Raw genomic sequence first — 19,123 nt, forward strand, 5'->3', positions numbered from 1 at the left:
TATACTTAATTTTTATCTACAAAACTCCCTAATTTTAAATATACAAATAAAACTTAATGTATTTTCAAATGCATTAATACTTACCCCTTTGACTCCCTTCTTCAGCTTATCATCAATAAATAATGAGAGGTATTCAGGGGACCTGGAGTTGAGGTTGAGAAAATACTCAAAGTCACCCGCAATAGTTTGTTTAAAGAGCCGGTCGTTATTAAATGATTCCTGGAGGAAGCGATCAAACCTACTCTTCAGATCCAATAAGCCCTTCCAGATAAAAACAAAGAAATTTAGTATACAGTAATAATTCTCCTATAAACAGTACACATGTAACTACACGTTTATCTTTAATTTTGCTGTTAATAAATGTGCTGTGTTTGCCATGAGCTATAAACAGTTAACCTGCTGAGTGTTTCTGTTACGAAATTTCTTCTCAAATTCTGATTTTATAAAATTCATTAATTAATAAATATTCACTGATTACTTAACAATAAAAAAAATTAGTGATGAGAGAAGCAGTCTATCTTCCATTGATGTATTACTCTATTAAAGATGAATCAAAGATCTTCCTCACTGTTTGTTCCCACCTTCCTCTGTCTTGACTAAATGGATGAGTCTGAGAAAATTAGCTTTAAACACACACACAAAGCTTATTTATGTTAAAACATGATAAACTTGAGGGCATAATATATTTGCAGTATTGCCTGAAAGCAAAATATTTTGAAACAAGAATTATTTTACTACAGCAGTTATTTTTTCTAATACACTAAAATATATGATCATTAAGGCATACAGAAAAGTAGAAAGAATTCTTGAGACTGTTCAAAAAGGTCTTCATCAGACAAGCTCATAAATGAAAAGCAGCTGAGTTTGGCTCCCTGATATAAATGTACTACTTTGCAAAATTCTCAAATGGTTAGGATAATTACACATATTAATTTACCATTGGAACAATTAAGTAAAAAAATTACATACTACATAGCTCAGTAAAAGTGACCCTTTCAGCACTTATCAAAATTACTTTATGACAAAGAGAATCTTCTGTATTTACTTACCTGGATATAGTCAACGGGATTCTTTCCTTCTCCTTCCTCAGAAACAAGGGCTTTACCTTGTTCCCTCAAATAGGAGCTCATACACTCACACATCGTTTTCAAACCATTTGGCACACGACTAAATAACTTGTACATGCAAGCAAGATCTGCAATCAGAATAAACACACAAATTGGCTACATTAAAGATTAAGAAAAAAAAGTGTGAATCTCTGTTCATGCTGATTTGTGACATTTAAAGAAGCTGATTTCTCCCATCACAATCATTTGCTGATCATATAAAAAACTAAAAAAACTCCCCAGTAAAACAGAAAAAAAGGAGGGAAATAAGCTAGTTAATGGTTATTATTGCAATTTACAAAATACAGCTGACGTACTTTGAAAGCAAAAGTAAAATGTCTTATCAAATTTTAATTTATGTGGAAGTGAAGATGTCTAAACAGCATAATAAACAAAGCCACAGAAAATGAAAACTGCAGTTTTGAATTCTACATAATTATCCTAACATAATTCTAACCCAGAACCTAGTCATACTACAAAACAACTATCAAAATGATCATTTTAATTGTGGTATATAACTGGTAGTCAATAAAACTGAGGATGAAATTTAAAAACCAATTAAAATCTTACAGATATTTTTAAGCATGTCTATCTCAAAAGTTCAAATGACACCAATGACAATAAATAAAATTAAATACACTAGGATTTATTTCACTGTACATCATGGTAAAATTCATGTGAAACTTAAAGCATTAATTCCTATTCTTTGGTATTTTCCTCAGAGCAATCACAAATTATTTCCCAGGTGACGACCTAAGCCAGTATCTGTATTTTAAAAATTGGTTTATCTCACTATCTTGTTTTTATTTAGAATGAAAACCTTGGACTCTGTCCATTTTTTACAAGATTAAAATGTGGAGTTAAAATACTGCTTTTCCATATGTCCAGTGTTTCTTTCAAATAAGGACTTTCTGGAAGACTAGAGTGTCAAAACTTTACAGTGCTATAAAAAGGTTTCATAATCGAGAACTTCTAAAAATGGAGTTAGAAGGGCAGTTTCTAGATCAGGGGCTGGAAAACTGTTCTCTGTAAAGCACCAGATAGTAAATATTTTAAACCTGTGGACCATATGGTCTTTGCTGCAATGACTCAATTTCGCCATTGCAGCCAGAAAGCCGCTGTAGATAATACATAAATGAATGGACACAACTATGCTCCAATAAAATTTGATTTATGGACACTGAAATCTAAAATGTATATAATTTTCATGTGTAATGAAATATTACTCTTTTGATTTTTTTTAACCGAAGTAGTGGTGGGTCAGATTTGGCAGACAGGCTGTAATTTGTCTACCCTGGTCTATATTGGTAAGAGCAATTTAGATCCTAAAACTGAAGATAAATATAGTTTAAAAATACTTGGATGCAAATTTTACAAAAATGGTTTCAAAATTTGTGACTTTCAAAAGCAAATTTTATTAAAAAATGTTTTCATTAATAACATATGCCCAAAGTAATCTACACACAGCAAATCTCACGTTTGGTATAAATTAAGTTTCCCGTGTTAAAAACAGATTATTACAAACGCAACAGCAATTTATGGACTTACACTACAGTAAACTTAGCATATCAAATACCTCTAATAAAACAGTTCCTGACTTGTCTACTTTGTTTCTGTGTTGTTAGTTTTGCTTCATCATGTGTTGTGTATTTAACTGTATGCAAATTAATACAATTTCATTGTATGTAATTCACTGTTTACAGAGGTATGGCATAGTGGAGAGTGTGAAAGAGAAAATGAAAAAATACGTGGCATTCAAAAATTAAGTATCATTATTTTTGTATACATTTAATAAAACAATAAAATGATACCATTTGAACTTAATTTCATAGTGCTATCTGCATCTAATAGTCAATCCAACTCATCCTCCATTCATGGTGGGGAAAAAAACTTTTTCACTTTCTGATTTTGAGACATTTGGCTTCAAAATGGTGGAGTTGTGCCTCTAACACATTCTTGACATACTGCTCAAGAGCAGGGCCTAGCACAATTAAAATCCTTTGCAGTTTAGTTTCTAGTGGAAAGTCAGAAAAATTGAAGCCAAGGTTTTAAAATTTAATTTAGAATCACAGAAAGCTGCTTACTTGTTGAGAACATTAAGAACTAAATGGAGAACTACAGTAAGTAACTATTCTTATGCTGCTTCATTTATATACCTAAGCACTTACCATTGTTAGAGGCAAACTTAATGCCTTTAACATAAGTCTCCAGGCAGGTTACAGGTATAATTCAGGTACGCCCAATAACCACTCCATCAAACAGTTCCTAGCCCCTGATCTCCAAGCCCATTTAATCTTCCCCCTCTCAACAACCTCAAGGTGGGTAAGAAAGCATCAACTCAATAACTAAACAGTATTATTAGAAAATTTATCGATCCTTATTTTGTGTAAGTAAAGAAAAATGCTTTTCATAAAGTCCTAATCTGTCAGTGACCATCAAATACAGGAGTCATCATGGACCAACCACAGCCCAATGCTTGTTTTTTGTTACAGCTCACAACTTAAGAATGCTTTCCACATTTTTAAATGGTTAGAAAAAAAAAAAAAAGCTTCATAGGAACATAGTCAAGTTTACTCACTGGTGTTACTGTCTATGTCTACTTCCCCACTACTAGAGATGAGTAATCTCTGTCTCTATTCATAATCTCTCTTACTTCCCTCAGTGCTTTCATCACCTCCTTTTTGAAATCATGATCTAGTAGTAGACTGTCCAGGTCTATCTCATTGTACTTGTTCCTTTAATATGTATGTTCATGTATGACTGAAGCATTATGCTGTACACCTGAAACTGATACATTATAAACTGACTACACTTCAATAAAATATATATATACACACACACATATATATAAATAAATAAATGGAGAGACGAGTAACTTACTGCATGACTCACACCTTTAAAATATTTATTATCTAGCCCTTTACAAAAAAAATTTGTCAACCCCTGACTTAGACTTTAGACATCCAGGAGTAGCTTATTTTAGAAAACATGACAAACATCCTTAAAAATGACTTTTGTTTTGCTTTTACAAAAAAGGTTTACGAGAAGGGTCTTTTTATTAAAAAGTAACTTGTCTCTAGTTTAATAAAAACAACAAATTTACATACAACTTTTCAGGAACTTAGCACATATACAGAAATATAACCATTTCAAAACACAAGGCAAGGATTCTACTAGACGCAGCACAGAACAACCTCTCTTCCCATTATCTTTTTTTTCCCTTCTTTTACATTCTCCTCTTTTAAATTAACTTAAAAAAAATTTTTTTTCATTCCCTACCTAGGTTATGACCCAGCAGGCAGTATGTATCTCTTTTATAAGTAGTATGTGGTTAAAATATCCCTAAGACTTGATCTAAGAAACAGAATAGCAAGAGCACCATGTTTGTTTATTTTTTTAAAACCACATATATGTGTGTGTGTATATATATATTATAAAATTATAGTTTTAAACCAAAGCTGCAGAAATTAAAAATGAGGGCAACATGACTGTTGTTCTTTATAATTTCTTCTAGGGTACTCGTCACAAAATACCATCTTAGGAAAACAGATGTAAATAGCCAAAGAGTAAATGTTATGGTTATCTCCAGAATGTTTACTTTTATGTAATTCTCCTTTCTTCCTTTTCAGTCTATACTTCAGAGTTCCCCCAGCCAATCTACTAATTTATCTAAATATGTCAACATGGAAGACACATATTTCTGCATTTTGGATACCCTTATCATGATTAACTCCCAAAGGAATGCCTACAAAAACTTTAAGATTGAAACTTCAGATTTTAAAAGAATCACAAAAACTACAGGAGAGAGTGTGGGAATGAAGAGAGTCTAAACCCCTTGGTATGTAACAACAAAGTGCAGGAATAGGTGAGGAGCTTGTTGGCCTCATCAGTAACACTAGACTCTTTTTCTGGGTTAAGAAAAACACAAAGTGAGGAGACCTAAGAGGAAAGAAAAAAAGCCACTCGATTCACTAGAAATATCTAAAATTCTCATTAATAAGTGTAAAGCTTTACTGTAAAATCCTATCAAAGTAACAACAGTGATAAATTAATGTTAAACACCACAGCTTCTTGAAAACTGACATTCGTAATCTATTAGAGGTAAAAAAATAATGAGAACCTGGTAGAACTATAAGGATTTAATTATTTTTCACTTCCTAACACTTACCTTCCGTCTTTCCATTTTTCAACATATGTACTAGCCCAGAGTTCTCCATTTCTACTATAGTTTTCATGTGCTTGGAGATGAGTTCCCTCTCAACCACCTTTACAATTGGCTCCTCAGTTGATTTGTCAAGGCAGTGCATCACCCGTTCTATTTCTTCGTTAATTCTAGCTTCTACTTTCTTTATATATACTGAAGCACTGTTTTCTGCTAAAAATTTCTGGCTTTCCATCTGCAAATAAAAGTATGATTTAAAAAAGAAAATACAGAAGTGAAATGTGTTTCTGCTTTCAACTGGGTTTCAACAGTGTTTCTCATAAACCAAACTAAGTATCATAAGCACTATTAACATTTTACATAGTGTCTTCTTATATATATATATATTCATGAAGTCCCAATTATAACCTGTAAAGCATTACTTACATAAGACTATATTAATACATTATCCTTCAGCAGCATTTTTCAAACTTTGCCAGTGTATTCTAAGTATCAGAAAGAGTAAGCACATGCCAGCGAAGGTCAAAAGTACAGAATGAAGCATATGACCCCAAGAGAGTGGGACATTCTTCTTCAATTTGTTTTATTGTAAAATTACACCTAGAAAGATTCATCACATTTATCGTACAGTTTGCTAGTTCTCCTAGTCACTGAAGTCCTTCTGCCACCCACCCCACTTCCACTCTCAAAGGAATATATTATACATAAAGTTTGAGAAACAGAGTTTTAAAATAACTATTAATCTTGTCTGCTAACACCAGTCTTACAGAAGTTCCAGCAAATTATAAATGTTAACCCAATTGATTTTAACCTGATAGTAAGAACAGGTATTAACACATTAAACAAAAATCTTGGTGAGACAATCAGTCCACTCACTATTAAAAATTGTATTTTATATATATACACATATGTATACATATGTCACTGCAGAACATTTAGGAATCCTGATGATTTTATCTAATGGTGTTTCTATGCTGTAATGAAGGAAATTAAAACAAATGCAAACGTCAAAAATATTGTCGAACATATCTAGAACTAGTTGCTGTGTTATTAGAAAATAACAACTGCTTCCTACATTATAAAATTAATAGCTCATAAAGCACTGTCCAGACTCACCAGCACAGGCCACAAAAATCTTCCTGACAGACTACAAACTGATTAAAGGGAAGGGAGGGGCACAGCAATTTCACCTTTGTTTCTTTACTGGTAAATGACACAAAAATTCACCAAGTTCCTTTTTATATACATCCAACGGCTCTTACTGAAGAATTATTGTAAATTTCTCTTCATTTATTTTTTAAAAAGGTTATTATTGAAGTAAAAACTTTAAATATTCAACTAAGTCTATTTTAGCCACAATATAAAACTGCTCAGATAGTTGAGGCTTTCATGAAGAATGCCTGATTATCACGACCTTATAAATACTGTCTCAGCGTTTGTCATAGCACGCAGTCATTGTTATTATCATTTATTACAAATTAGTACCAGTTTAGCTTCACTTTTGGCAATTTAGTTGGGTTGGGGTCATATATACTGCTGCAAATTGGTATCAAAAGTTTTTAAGACATATATGCACTATGGAACCATGCAAATACCTATATTTATTTTATAAGCCTGAATAGTGAGACTTTATTGGTGACATACTGCCTGTGAATTTATGGTAAATAATTAGTAACATAAATATAATAAAATGTTAAGGTTATTTGTAAGTTTATATGTCTTATACATATAATTAAAAAAAAATCAGGTGTGTAAGTCCAAACTCTCCAGTTTGTTTTCAGTAAGTTCCTTCACTGGAATGTGAGAATGTGGGGTAGGCACACTGAAGGGTATTTTTCTGCACCCTCTTCCCCAAAGGGCCTCAGTCCAAAAAGTTCAAAGGGTTAAGATTAGTAACTACATTTGAGAATTTTAAGAACTTCTGAAAAGAGCACTTATTATCTTCATTGATTACCTGAAAAAACTCTGCAGACATTTCCAAAAAAGGAGCCTCAAAATCTTCTTCATAGACTGACCGTCCTTCAAGACCTAAAATCATTAACATCTGGCAAGCGTTTCTTATTGCGCCTCTGTCAAAAGAAGTTAAACCACTTGATAATAAAAGCACACTAAAGATTCATGTAAAATATGCAACAGAAGTAGCTACAAAGACTTTCAGAACATTTTTTTTTTAAACCAAAGTGACCAGTCTCCCATAAGCAAGTCATTTAGAACGTACGGATTTGGAGTAATTTGAACTGGAGAGTGTATCCTGCCTGTACAGCTATTGGTATGAAGTTGTTCTCATGCTGTTGTAACTTAGAATTTTTAAAGAAAATACGTTTAAAATGTCTAAATATTAAAATACCTAAATATTTCTGTGTATTAAAAAACAGAGAGAATAAAAGGGCTATTTATCAGGAAGCAGGGAGGAGAGAGAGGGTACAGTGCTCGAGCACACATGGTTACTAATAGGCAATACAATGTTTTGTACCAGAAGGCTTCTGGGCAATCCTGACCAAACACCAAAGCTGTAATAAAAAGAACTTTACAAGTCTTCATCTAACAGCTGCTTTGAATACAAAAAAGCAGAGAAAGCAGTCTCACATGTTTCAGCCACTCTGGCTGCAGAGTCACAAAAATGGCACCACAACAATGTTGGGGGCGGGGGTTACGACGAATAAATGCTAGCCAACAGCCCTTACAGACAATGACAAAGAAACAAAAATGTTATCAAACAGCAAGAAGAACAAAACGCCAGCATAAAAAACACATGACAAATCAAAAAGGAGACTAATGGCTGATTTGCTTTTAAAAAGTATATCAGATAAAAGCTTAGGATGGTTTCTAAAAATAAATGTGTACTTTTAAGCTGAAATCTAGCTAACTTGGTTAACTGTGATATAAGGTTTTTGAGGATTTTTATAACATGGACAAACTTCTATTTTTTTAAATAAAATTATGACAGTGAATTGGTTCTCAAGATACAATCCCTATACACCAAACCCCAGAGAGTAAAAAGATTATTATACCGGTCTACAACTTCTCCCTTCCGCTCTCTTGCAATCATATCCAATAGCGTTTGTCGGAGGTGATCCCTAATACACCCATAACGCACAACTTGATCTCGAAAAATAATTAATCCCAAATTGTAGACATTCTCCACATTATTTTGTTGTACATATACACGGTCCTGTAGTTAAAACAAAATCATAATATAAACATGAGTACAATGCTTGTGAACATAAAAATCATCATTGTGAGTTATAATAATAAAGGAAATAAAATTCCCAAAGAGGTCAGTTTCTCAGGTGAGAAACACTTCAAGTAACATGGAATCTTTCAGTACTTTCCAAGCTATATAAAAGACGGTAAGTCTTTACAATTTACAATTTTTACTGAAACAAACAATGGCCGCCGGTGGTCGTCCATTATCCTACGAAAAATGGGGGAAAAGAGCAAGCACTGCGCCAGGGAGAGAGGCAAGTCAGCAGAAAGCAGAGGAGAAAGGCAGGCAGCCTATGCCTGGACCCATTCCATGCCCAACTACGGCTCTTACTCTCTTAAAAACCATATTCAAAGATCATATTCTTCAAGTAAAATTCAGAGCTGAATGAATACAGATGCATGTGACTCAAGCTGACTGCGTACTGGTAAATATTAAAAGGCTCTAATGATTTAGCAGAGCAGCATGAAGTATTACATAATTAAAACATTCCCATCTACTGTCATTTCTAATTATTTACTGGTAGTCATCTTACTTTCAAGTTCTCACCAACACAATTACAGGTATTTCACTTTATAGAGATAGATAATCCAGAAATACGGGCTACAAAAGTCCCGTTTTGTGCAATATTTTAAAAATCTATGTTTACACCAAAAGACACTGAAATAAAACTACTGTTTTTAATTCACAAAAAAAGATTAATCAGTAGTAGAATTCCTTTCTGTTCTTAACCAGGATCTCTCTGGGCTTTGGTGGGTCTGTGAACTTCTAAAATTTTTAAATAACTGTGTGTTTGTTCATACATAAGTACTTTGGAAACAGAGCCCATTGGTTTTACCAGATTCTTAAAAGCATTCCAAATCCAAAAACAAGACCCACTGCAAGCTGTGATCTCTGAACTTTTAAAGGAACACTGGTCACAACAAGCAACATCAAATAAAGCTAAAAGAGAAACATAACAGAAGTTCTAACATATTAACATAAAATGGTATTATCAACCTTCCAACCAATTTTTATTAAATTCCCCATGAGTACCACTCTTCACAGACATTTTGCCTCCAACCTTCTTTCATTCATCTTACACAATGGTACATACCTAATGGCTATAAAGAAAGCTGCTCTTTTATTAGCATCTTTGGTGTTCACTTTCTACATTCTGTATCACATTTTTCAAATCCCAACAGCAACTTTAGTTAAGTTCAAAAATTTTCATTGATGACTTCAACAAAAAGTTCTTGAACTTCCTTCCTCAAGATCTTAAATTCTGAGTTTTGCCCTGACCACATCCCTCCCTCCTTTTTGATGGCTCTCAGTGTTTTCTATGTACTTAAGCTACTTTATACTCTCATGACTTGCAGGCCCAACACTCCTCTACTAACATCCTGATTCTGGCTTACTTTTCAGGAAAAAACAAAATGTATTCAATAAAAACTGGTATAAATCTAATACTTTACAAAAGAATGAGAGTTCTTATTATGAAAATATTTATTCCAATTATTACACAAATTATTTATAAATTTGATTTTTACAGTTCTGAATATAAATTTCTATAGTGCAGAAAAGTACCATATACAGAATCACTCTTACCCAAGGCCATCAAAACCAGTAGCTGGTTGATTAATTCAAGTGGCAAAAGAGGAAAACTATTTAATAAACACACACACATACACACAGCAGTACCTTAAATATTTTAATCTGAAACATATAAGCATTCTTTGGGATAAAGACTTTTTCTCTGAACACGAGTTATGTGATTAGAGCTCAATGCTGACTTTCTCACATACACCCATACAACATAAATTGCCTAGCATTTTTACTTCCAGTTTCATTAGGATGGATCATGAACTAGAGACAATTGTAAAGCAATCCAAATGTAAAAGCCTTTGAGATTTTTACAATTTCTACTTCAGTCAGTCTTTTAAATTAACAAATTACCCAATATTTAGTGATTTGCCTTTGTTAAGTCTTTCCAAAACATTCTATCTAGTTTGCCAAAGAACAAGTTGTATTGTTAGCCACACTATTTTGTTGATCTACACAATATTAAATTATGCAATAACAAGAAGTACAATTAGCATAAACAGGTTTGAAAACAAATGTAACTCCCAGTAAGCAAAGCTCAACTGATAAGAGCAAAATAGAGAAGATACACTGAAAAGTAGTGGAACAGCATTGAGAGAATTGTATCAGTCAAGCTATTTCACAGCTAGAATAGAAAGTACTGGTGATTCTGGCAGGTACTGTTAAGTTCCAACCATACTACATGCCTACGTGACATTCAGCACATCCTGTAGGGAATATGTAACATCATATATATATATATATGTATCATATATGTATTATTAGCAAGTTTAACATACGTCTACTAAGATATCAACCTTTTAAAAAACGACATGTTCTTAATTTAGACTAAGAGAAATGTCAAAAGAATTAGGTCAGATTTTATTGTTTTTGGTAAAAGGTTACAAAACAAAAGACACAAGCAACCTAATCTTCAGAGTAAATTAAGAGTGTTTAAGTGAGATTTTTAAAAAATGTTTCCCCCTTTTGGCTTTACTGCAGTATAATTTATATGCTATAAAATTCACTCATTTTAAGAGCCTGGTTCAATAATTTACATAAAATTTCTATATTATGCAATCATTGCCACAATCTAGCTCTAGAATATATTTCCATTACTCAGAAAAGAAAAAAAAATCCCTCGAGCCCATCTGCAGTCAATCTCCACTTCTAGCACTCCTGCTTTCTCTTTCTGTACAATTCCATTCCTGGACATTTCATGTAAGAGGAATCATATAATATGTAATCTGCTGTGTCTGATTTTTCACTAAGCATAAAGTTGCTAAAGTTCATTAATGTAACACGGACTAGTATTTCATTCCTTTTTAGTGCTGAATAGTATTCCACTGTATGACTGTGACACTTTCAGTTTGTCCATTTGTCAGCTGATGGATATTTGGGACTGTTTCTAGTTCACCGGCTGTTTCCAGTCTATACGAGTAATGTTGCTATGGACACTTGGGTACAATCTTTATTGTTGGGACATATGATTTCATTTTTCTTAAACGGATTTCTAGGAGAAGTACTGGGCCATATGGAAACTGTGAAACTGTTTTCTAAAGTGGATGTGTCAGTTATGATAAATTTTTGAATACAAAAATGGATGCAAAGTTAGGAATTTCTTTGTATGATCTCTGGCTCTACCATTAACTGGTGATGTGACCCTGAGTAAGTCACTTATCCAATCTGGTTCTGGTTTACAATGGGCTGGTAAAGACCTTAGTCTCTAAAACTCGATAATATGATTTCCTTTGAAGCTTAACTCTCTGATAAAAAATTAACACACACCACGGATCAAGACACATTTCACTATTACTTCTTCCCTTTCTAATTGTTATCAGTCTCCCCTGGCCTGGGTTTCCCTCTGCTCAATCCTGAACACAGAGATGCTGTCACTACCAAAGTAGGTAAGTCTATAACTGTATGGCGTATAATGCCTGCTATCTTAAGCCCTCTGGCAAAAAGGCAGAAAGGGAGCCAGGTGCAGCTGATGAGTTCTTCAGGTATACTGCATAAGGGGGGAATGATGCTTCAGAGTAGAGAAAGTCAGGTACGACGAGAACACATGGTTGAAGTGTTTGAGCAAAGCATAGAAAATTTAGGTCCATGGAAGACAACTGGAGATAAGGGAAATACAGATGATGCTGTATAAGGGCTAAACCTTTGTCTTTTAATGTAATACTATCAAGGTGTATATAATGATTATAGTTAAATGACATAATATTAAGAAAACCCAATAACCCTAAAATTTGATTATATATACCGGAGAGCTAATAAATATAGAAGGGAAAGCCTGCAAACTTGAGTATGACTACTTAAATTAGTAATACTGAATAGTCAATTATATTAAATGTTTGGTATAAATGATTAACTATCATCAAGCAAAATAAAAGCTATACATACACACACCTGAGTGTTTATGTGTTTCATACATAAACAGCAATGCATGCACACATTCACAAGAAACTTGTGATCTGCACGTGATATATATTAAAATATTTGCTGAACAAATATGCTGAATCTTTTGTTTGCTGCTTATTGGCAATATCAGAAAAAAATCAGCTTTTGAGGACACATTTTCATTACAGATTCTAATAGGAATCTTTGTTAAAAAGTAAGTGGCTAATTTTATGTAATACAGTATCAATTTAACCCTAATCACTAAAAATGAAATAAAAATTAAATCACTACAGAACTTTTTATTTCATATATGTTTCTGTGTGAGTATTTAATTTGATAAAAAAATAGTTTGTATGAGTTCAACATTAGTCATTTATCTACTGAAAAGAGTTCAGCAGAGATACAAAGTTGGTGGTTGTTTCTATTTGCCTTTTTAAAGCCAAAATATAGGCATTTTAAATATAAGATGTTCTAAAAATACATTTGAAAGCCTAAATGTCTGAATCAAACATTAGATTTACTAAAGGGATGTGAGTTTCATCACGACAGAGATAAAACTACATTTCAAATCTCTATCTATGGTTTCCTCTCATAGGAGTTGCTATCCTAGGCCGAGCAAACCTGAAGTGGACAAGAATCTTTACAAGTCAGATGGACCAGGGGATGAGAGTGAGTAACCAATGACAGGACCATCTCATTGCTCCTATTTTCAGAATCAGGAAGTCACATTACTTTTGCATTTGACTTCATCTGAACAGTTAAACTGACAAACCAACTCATAAACACTTCATCTATGACACAACACACACCTCACAATGCTATTCCACTTGCAGTCTTAAAAGAATAGCTCTTGTACGACCAACTTGCCTGCCAAAAACAACCGTAATATAAAGCTAGATAAATTTAGGAAGTATCACATGTTTAAAAGCATCAACTAACACAGGCAGGCCTGTAGGTGCTGAGGTAGAGAGAGATGGATTCTTTCTTCCTCTGCTTTAAGAAGAAAGAACCAGCTGATCCCCACGTAAAACTCTTTTGGCAAATTCCTACTCATGACCAAGGGCTCTTTACGTGCCCAGCAGACAAGAGGACAGCAGCCTACATGTGCTTCACCCTGCAAAGCCACAGATACCACTATTTCCGGCATCTTGGCAAATATTTGTCTTTTCCCCTTAACTGATGGCTTCACCAAGACACCTAAATATTTAGCTAGTGAACAAAAGATCAAACTCAGCATGCAAAAGCATCTCAGAGGTGTCAAGACACACTATGCAAAAACATAGATCTTATGAAAGCTAAACCTGTGCAAAGTCAAGGAGTGACTCTCTAAGTGGGCTGAACAGCTTCCTTACTCATGGAGTGATACTTCAATAAAACAATGACAAAGATTTGATAAAAAAATTAAAAAAAAATAACTCTCACTACTTTACCCACAAGAAATAGTTCAGGAAATATTTTTAACCAACAGTCTTTATGTCACAATAAAAGCACACGAGGATACATGTGTACTGGGCACAGGAATCAATGGTGCACCTGAGGAGAGAACAAATTATAAGCTCCTTTCAATGTCACTCAAATCTAGTCTCATTTGAACAATGTTTGCTTGTAAGATGAAACAGGTATTTGGGAAGCAAATTCTAAAACTAACCTTTGGGTCACATTCAACTCGGAAAACTTAGTACTACTATAATAGAAATGTAACAATCCTTGTCTCAAATGTAAGGAAGCTCTTTATAAAATTTTTGCTTCAAATACCAGTAGTTCAGTACTTTTAATAATACCACTAAATGAACTAAGGGCAGTTACAGATTTGTACTCATTTATCTGCACTTTCCTGCTTGATTGCACTGTGGCCAATGGTTATTTATTTAGGCAAAGACCATTTTTTAAATTGGAGCAAATAGGTCTAAAAGTTGGTTTATCGAGCAAACGACTATCAAAATCGTTAATTAAACTTAATTCTTTTTCAGTTTCTTGTCCTCAAAGTAAGAAAATCCTCAATTGTTTTTATTTTTTTAAAAAAGAGAATAGAAAAAAAGGAATGTAAACGAGGTTAAAAATCTTTACAAATATTAAATACATCTCCCACTCATAAACTAGAGATAAATTCTGAAAAATTAAACTCATTAAAGAAAAAAAAAAACAAGAAAATAGCTCTGTAACAAGTAGCTACTGTGGTTTAGAATAATGTTTGAACCTGCTTTCCCCAAGCTTAATCACTAGGTAGTCTTCTATTAACAAGTAATAAACTTGAGCGTTTTCAAGCAGGGTTCACTTTGAAAACATGAGATACATATGAGTTAAAATGGCTTAACACAATGAAGACAGAAACAGAACATTAAAAATAAACAGAAAAGCAACAAAGAAGTTTCTACTGCAGAGTTACAGTAGGCAAAAAAGGTTAATCAGATCAAAGTTTAAAGAACTGTCCCAATATTTTCCAGAATGCTAGTGCCTGACTACACTGCTGAAAAACATCTGTAAGATACGAAATAGTAAATCGCACAGATTAACATTTCTGGATTTAACAATATTACTGGTAAAGTGAATGGAAAAGCACTGAATATGGTGTCTAAAAACCTGGCTTGAAAATTTAGCTCGACAACTAAAGCTCAAAGTCAAATAGTTTCTGCCACCATAAAATGGACCCCAAATCTCCCTCTTAGGGCTGTGAAAGCTTTTGAAACAGTACAGTTACAAGAAATTGTATTTTCAAATAATTCCCATTTATTTTAAGAACTGTATCTTAGGATAGCTGATAAATCAAACCTCTAGTCATGTTTCTCTAAAGCTATGTATTTGCACTGAATCACAAAATACAAGCACTGTTCTCTACTCCAAAATTTAATAAATGTAATGGTGGGGGGAAAAAACCAACAACACTGGAATACAGTCCCTGTTAGAACCATAAGAGTAATCAGTGGGGAAGGATATAGCTCAAGAGGCAGAGCTGCATGCTTGGCATGCATGAGGTCATGGGTTCAATCCCCAGTACCTCCTCTAAGAATAAATGCTGAATGAACAAAATTACCTCTCCCCAACTGAAAAAATAAATTAAAATAATAATAATAAAAAAGAACCATAAGCATAATCATCCTCAAGGTTTCGAAGCAAAGAGATTAAGACTTTTAGAAAAGAAGATCTGTATTAGAGAAGCGATTATAATTCAGTGGTTGAGAGCACAGATTTAAAAGCCAGATAGGCTGTTTTCAATCCTCTCTGCCATTTACTAGGTGTGACCTTAACATCTGTGTGTTTCTTCATCTGTAAAATAACATCCACCTCAAAATGCTATTCCACATATTTCCACTTTAAGTCTTGAAAGAATAACTTTTATAAGACTGACTCCTTTGGCAAGAACTATAAAAGCAAGATGAAAAGAAAAAGCCACCACCTCACAGCCATCAAGATAGCTACTATGAAAAAAGAAAAAAGAAAGAAAAGAAAGGAAAGGAAAGAACAAGTGTCAATGAGACTATGGAGAAACTGGAGTGCGTGAGTACCGTTACTGGGAATGTAAAATGGTGCAGCTGCTATGGAAAATAATATGGTGGCTACCTAAAAATTAAAAATAGGATTACTATATGATCTAGCAATTCCACCACCTGGGTATATACTCAGAAGAGTCAAAAGAAGGGTCTTAGAGAAATATTTGTACACCCATTTTCATAGTAGCATTACTCAAAATAGCCAAAAGGTAGAAACAATCCAAGTGGCCACTGACAGATGACAGATAAGCGAATGTGGTATATTCATACAACTGAGTATTATTCAGTCTTAAAAAGCAAGGGAATTTTTTAAGTTGAGGCAACACTGGTTTATAACATTACATAAATTTCACGTGTTCAACATTATGTTTTGACTTCTGTATACACTACAACGTGCTCACCACCAAAATTTAGTTTCTGTCACCACACAGCTGACCCCCTTTACCTGTCTTGCCTAGCCCTCCTCACCCCTCTTTTCCCTTTGGTAACCACTAATCACTTAAGGAAGGAATTTGAACTCATGCTACAACATGGATGAAACCTGAGTTTCAAAAGGACAAATACTCTGATTCCACTTACACGAGGTAGCTCGAGGTCAAATTCATAAAGACAGAAAGTACAAGGGGGGTGACCAGGGGGTGAGAGAAGAGGGGAATAGAGAGTTATCATTTAATGGATATTGGGTTTTAGTTTTGCAACATAAAAATTCTAGAGATGAATGGAGGTGATGACTGTACAACAGTATGAATGTACTTAGTATCACAGAACTAACTATACACTTTTAAATGGTTCAGATAATAAATTTTATGTCATGTGCATTTTACAACAATTAAAACAAACAAACAAACAAACAAACAAACAGTGTAAGAGTATCAAGGAGCAACAAAGGCAACATAGACTTGCGGAGCCAGGATCCTGGAGAAAAGGCAAGTATACTGAGAGGAGCCCTACATTTGCCTTCTCTCGTTCCCTTGGGTCATTTGTTGTATCTGGAGAACTGGAAATAAGAAGCCAAGCAGAAAGTCACAGATGGGCTGGCTATTAAGCAGCAAAGACCACGAGGTAAAAGTCTGAAGAAGAGAGAAATGCAAAGAAGAACCAGAAATTCTGCAATTTTCATCGAGATGTTTCCTGACACACCACCTAAGCATGGGTGAGACACCAAAACACCAAATAGAAAGCAGCACTGCGAGGCTAAAGAGCTAAACAGAGACTGTGGGCAGACTTGCAGTGAAGAGGAGACAAAAGCTGAAACCTCAAGGCACAGTAATGTGGAGATCAAACTGGTAAATAACTCGGGCTTTTAGCTGAGACCCCAGAAGGGCTATTTCCTGTGAGTAAAAATATGCCTGGTAAATAAAGGCAAAACACAGACCAACCTTAACAAAGCCTAAACGCCAGCTTCAACTAGATCACAGTGATATCATGCCTGCCTGCCGGAAGAAAATTACATTTCCTTTGAAAGAAAGTATCACCATCTAGGGACTCTACAATTTTCCATACACAGTGTTGGAAAAATTACCAGTCCTGTCCCCAGCAAAACAAAAATCTCAGGATCAAATGTCTGAAAGCCAAGGGGAAAAAAACCCAGGAAGTCAAAATACTCTAAGACTCTTGTACTATCCACAAGTGTTTTTTTTAAAAAAAAGCAAAAACTAAAAACTAATAAGGTAAACTATAAGGATCTATGTTGTAATCTCTAAGGTAATCCTTAAAACAATAAAAGCATATATAAATAACAGCTAATCAGGGAGGGGGATGGGATAATAAAACATACTTGATTCACCTAAAAGGAAAGAAAGCTGGGAAAAATCAACAAAAAACAGATAAGACAAAGAGAAAAAAACCCCAGTAGGATGGCAAATATAAACTCAAATGTATCAATAATTACATTAAATGTAAATGAACTACATCCTTCAACCTTTCAATTTAAAAACAAAGATTATCAGATGGGGTTAAGAAGTATGTTACTATATGGTGCTTATAAGTGACACACCTTAAATATAAGGACACAGAAAGGTGGAAAGGAAAGGATGGAAAGAAGTTCGCCATGCAAACATTAAACGTAAGATACCAAAGTAGTCGTTAAGCAAGAATTATCACTCAGGATGAAGAAGGATATTTCATAAAAATAAAAGTCAATTCAATAGGAAGCTAAAACCCTAAATTTATACTCACTTTGTAACAAGATCTCAAAATACATAAACTAAAAGGAGAAATAAACAAACCCAAAATCAAGTCTGAAGATTTTAATATTTCTCAATAGTTGACAGGACAAGCAGACAAAAAAATTTAGTAAAGATGTGGAAGATCTGAACTTGTTAGTAAATGTGACCAATGGATACATATACTTTATCCAACAACTGCAGACTGAAAAACTGAAATTAAAACATTCTCTTCAAAGACACAATTAAAAGAAAAGGCAAGCCCAGAATGGAAGATGGTATCTCACAATGCATATATTATTTGACAAAGGGGTTTAACCCAAAACATATAAAGGACTACCACAAATTACCCCCAGAAAATCCACCTTTAAAAAAAAAATTGGGCAAAAAAGACATGCAGTTTTATCTATGTTATATATCAACAAGTGTGTTTTTTAAAGCATTAGAAGAGGACTTTCAAATTAGTGTAAGGCTAGCATACTGTCAAGTGGATAAAATAACTGCTACAGTTTCTAATATTTCTGCTGAGTTTCTGAGTGTTCAAATAATGATGGTTTTAAATAACTTCTAATAACAATTAGGTATCTTAGGTCTTAGAAAGTTACTTCTTCAGTGAGAATTTTATTACACGATTCAAAATAAAAAGTGAGAAAAGAAGCAGAATACTAAAGATTTCTAATATGCTTTGATAAAGCCACTGTTCTTAAATTAGGCTTGGGAAACCAGGATTATCTGCCCAAATGGAATGTCTACAACATAAAACAGCCCAATGATAGAAAAAACTAGAAAAAGAACCTAGCTGTTTAGAACAGTGTTTGACAGATAATACACACTCATTGTATACTTGCCGAATAAATAAATTTATCTTCATAAGCACAAAGGTGAATGAATGCTACTTCAACTCTGGGTAAATGATCATAAATTCTGTAAAGCAGAGTCAATACACATAATTCTTCTGCACTGACATGGTGCAGCGAAGTGGTGACGACCGTAATCAGCCTTGGAATCAAAACAGACTGGGATTCAATTCACTACAA

At 33.8% G+C, this 19,123-nt stretch overlaps 1 protein-coding gene across 3 annotated transcripts in view; it reads right to left on the reverse strand.

Annotated features, from left to right (window-relative positions):
- The window catches only part of CUL3 (cullin 3), an 89,188-nt gene that overhangs the window by 22,471 nt on the left and 47,594 nt on the right, over positions 1-19,123 (reverse strand). For all 3 annotated transcript variants that reach the window (XM_074364394.1, XM_074364395.1, XM_045512101.2), the window contains 5 exons: positions 8,280-8,440; positions 7,223-7,337; positions 5,275-5,503; positions 1,050-1,195; positions 85-261 (listed from right to left, as the gene is read on the reverse strand). In XM_074364394.1, coding sequence (XP_074220495.1) covers positions 85-261; positions 1,050-1,195; positions 5,275-5,503; positions 7,223-7,337; positions 8,280-8,440 — 828 coding nt within the window. The remainder of the gene's footprint in view (positions 1-84; positions 262-1,049; positions 1,196-5,274; positions 5,504-7,222; positions 7,338-8,279; positions 8,441-19,123) is intronic.

The sequence above is a fragment of the Camelus bactrianus genome, chromosome 5 (genome assembly GCF_048773025.1).
Source record: "Camelus bactrianus isolate YW-2024 breed Bactrian camel chromosome 5, ASM4877302v1, whole genome shotgun sequence".
Classification (NCBI taxonomy): Eukaryota; Metazoa; Chordata; class Mammalia; order Artiodactyla; family Camelidae; genus Camelus; species Camelus bactrianus.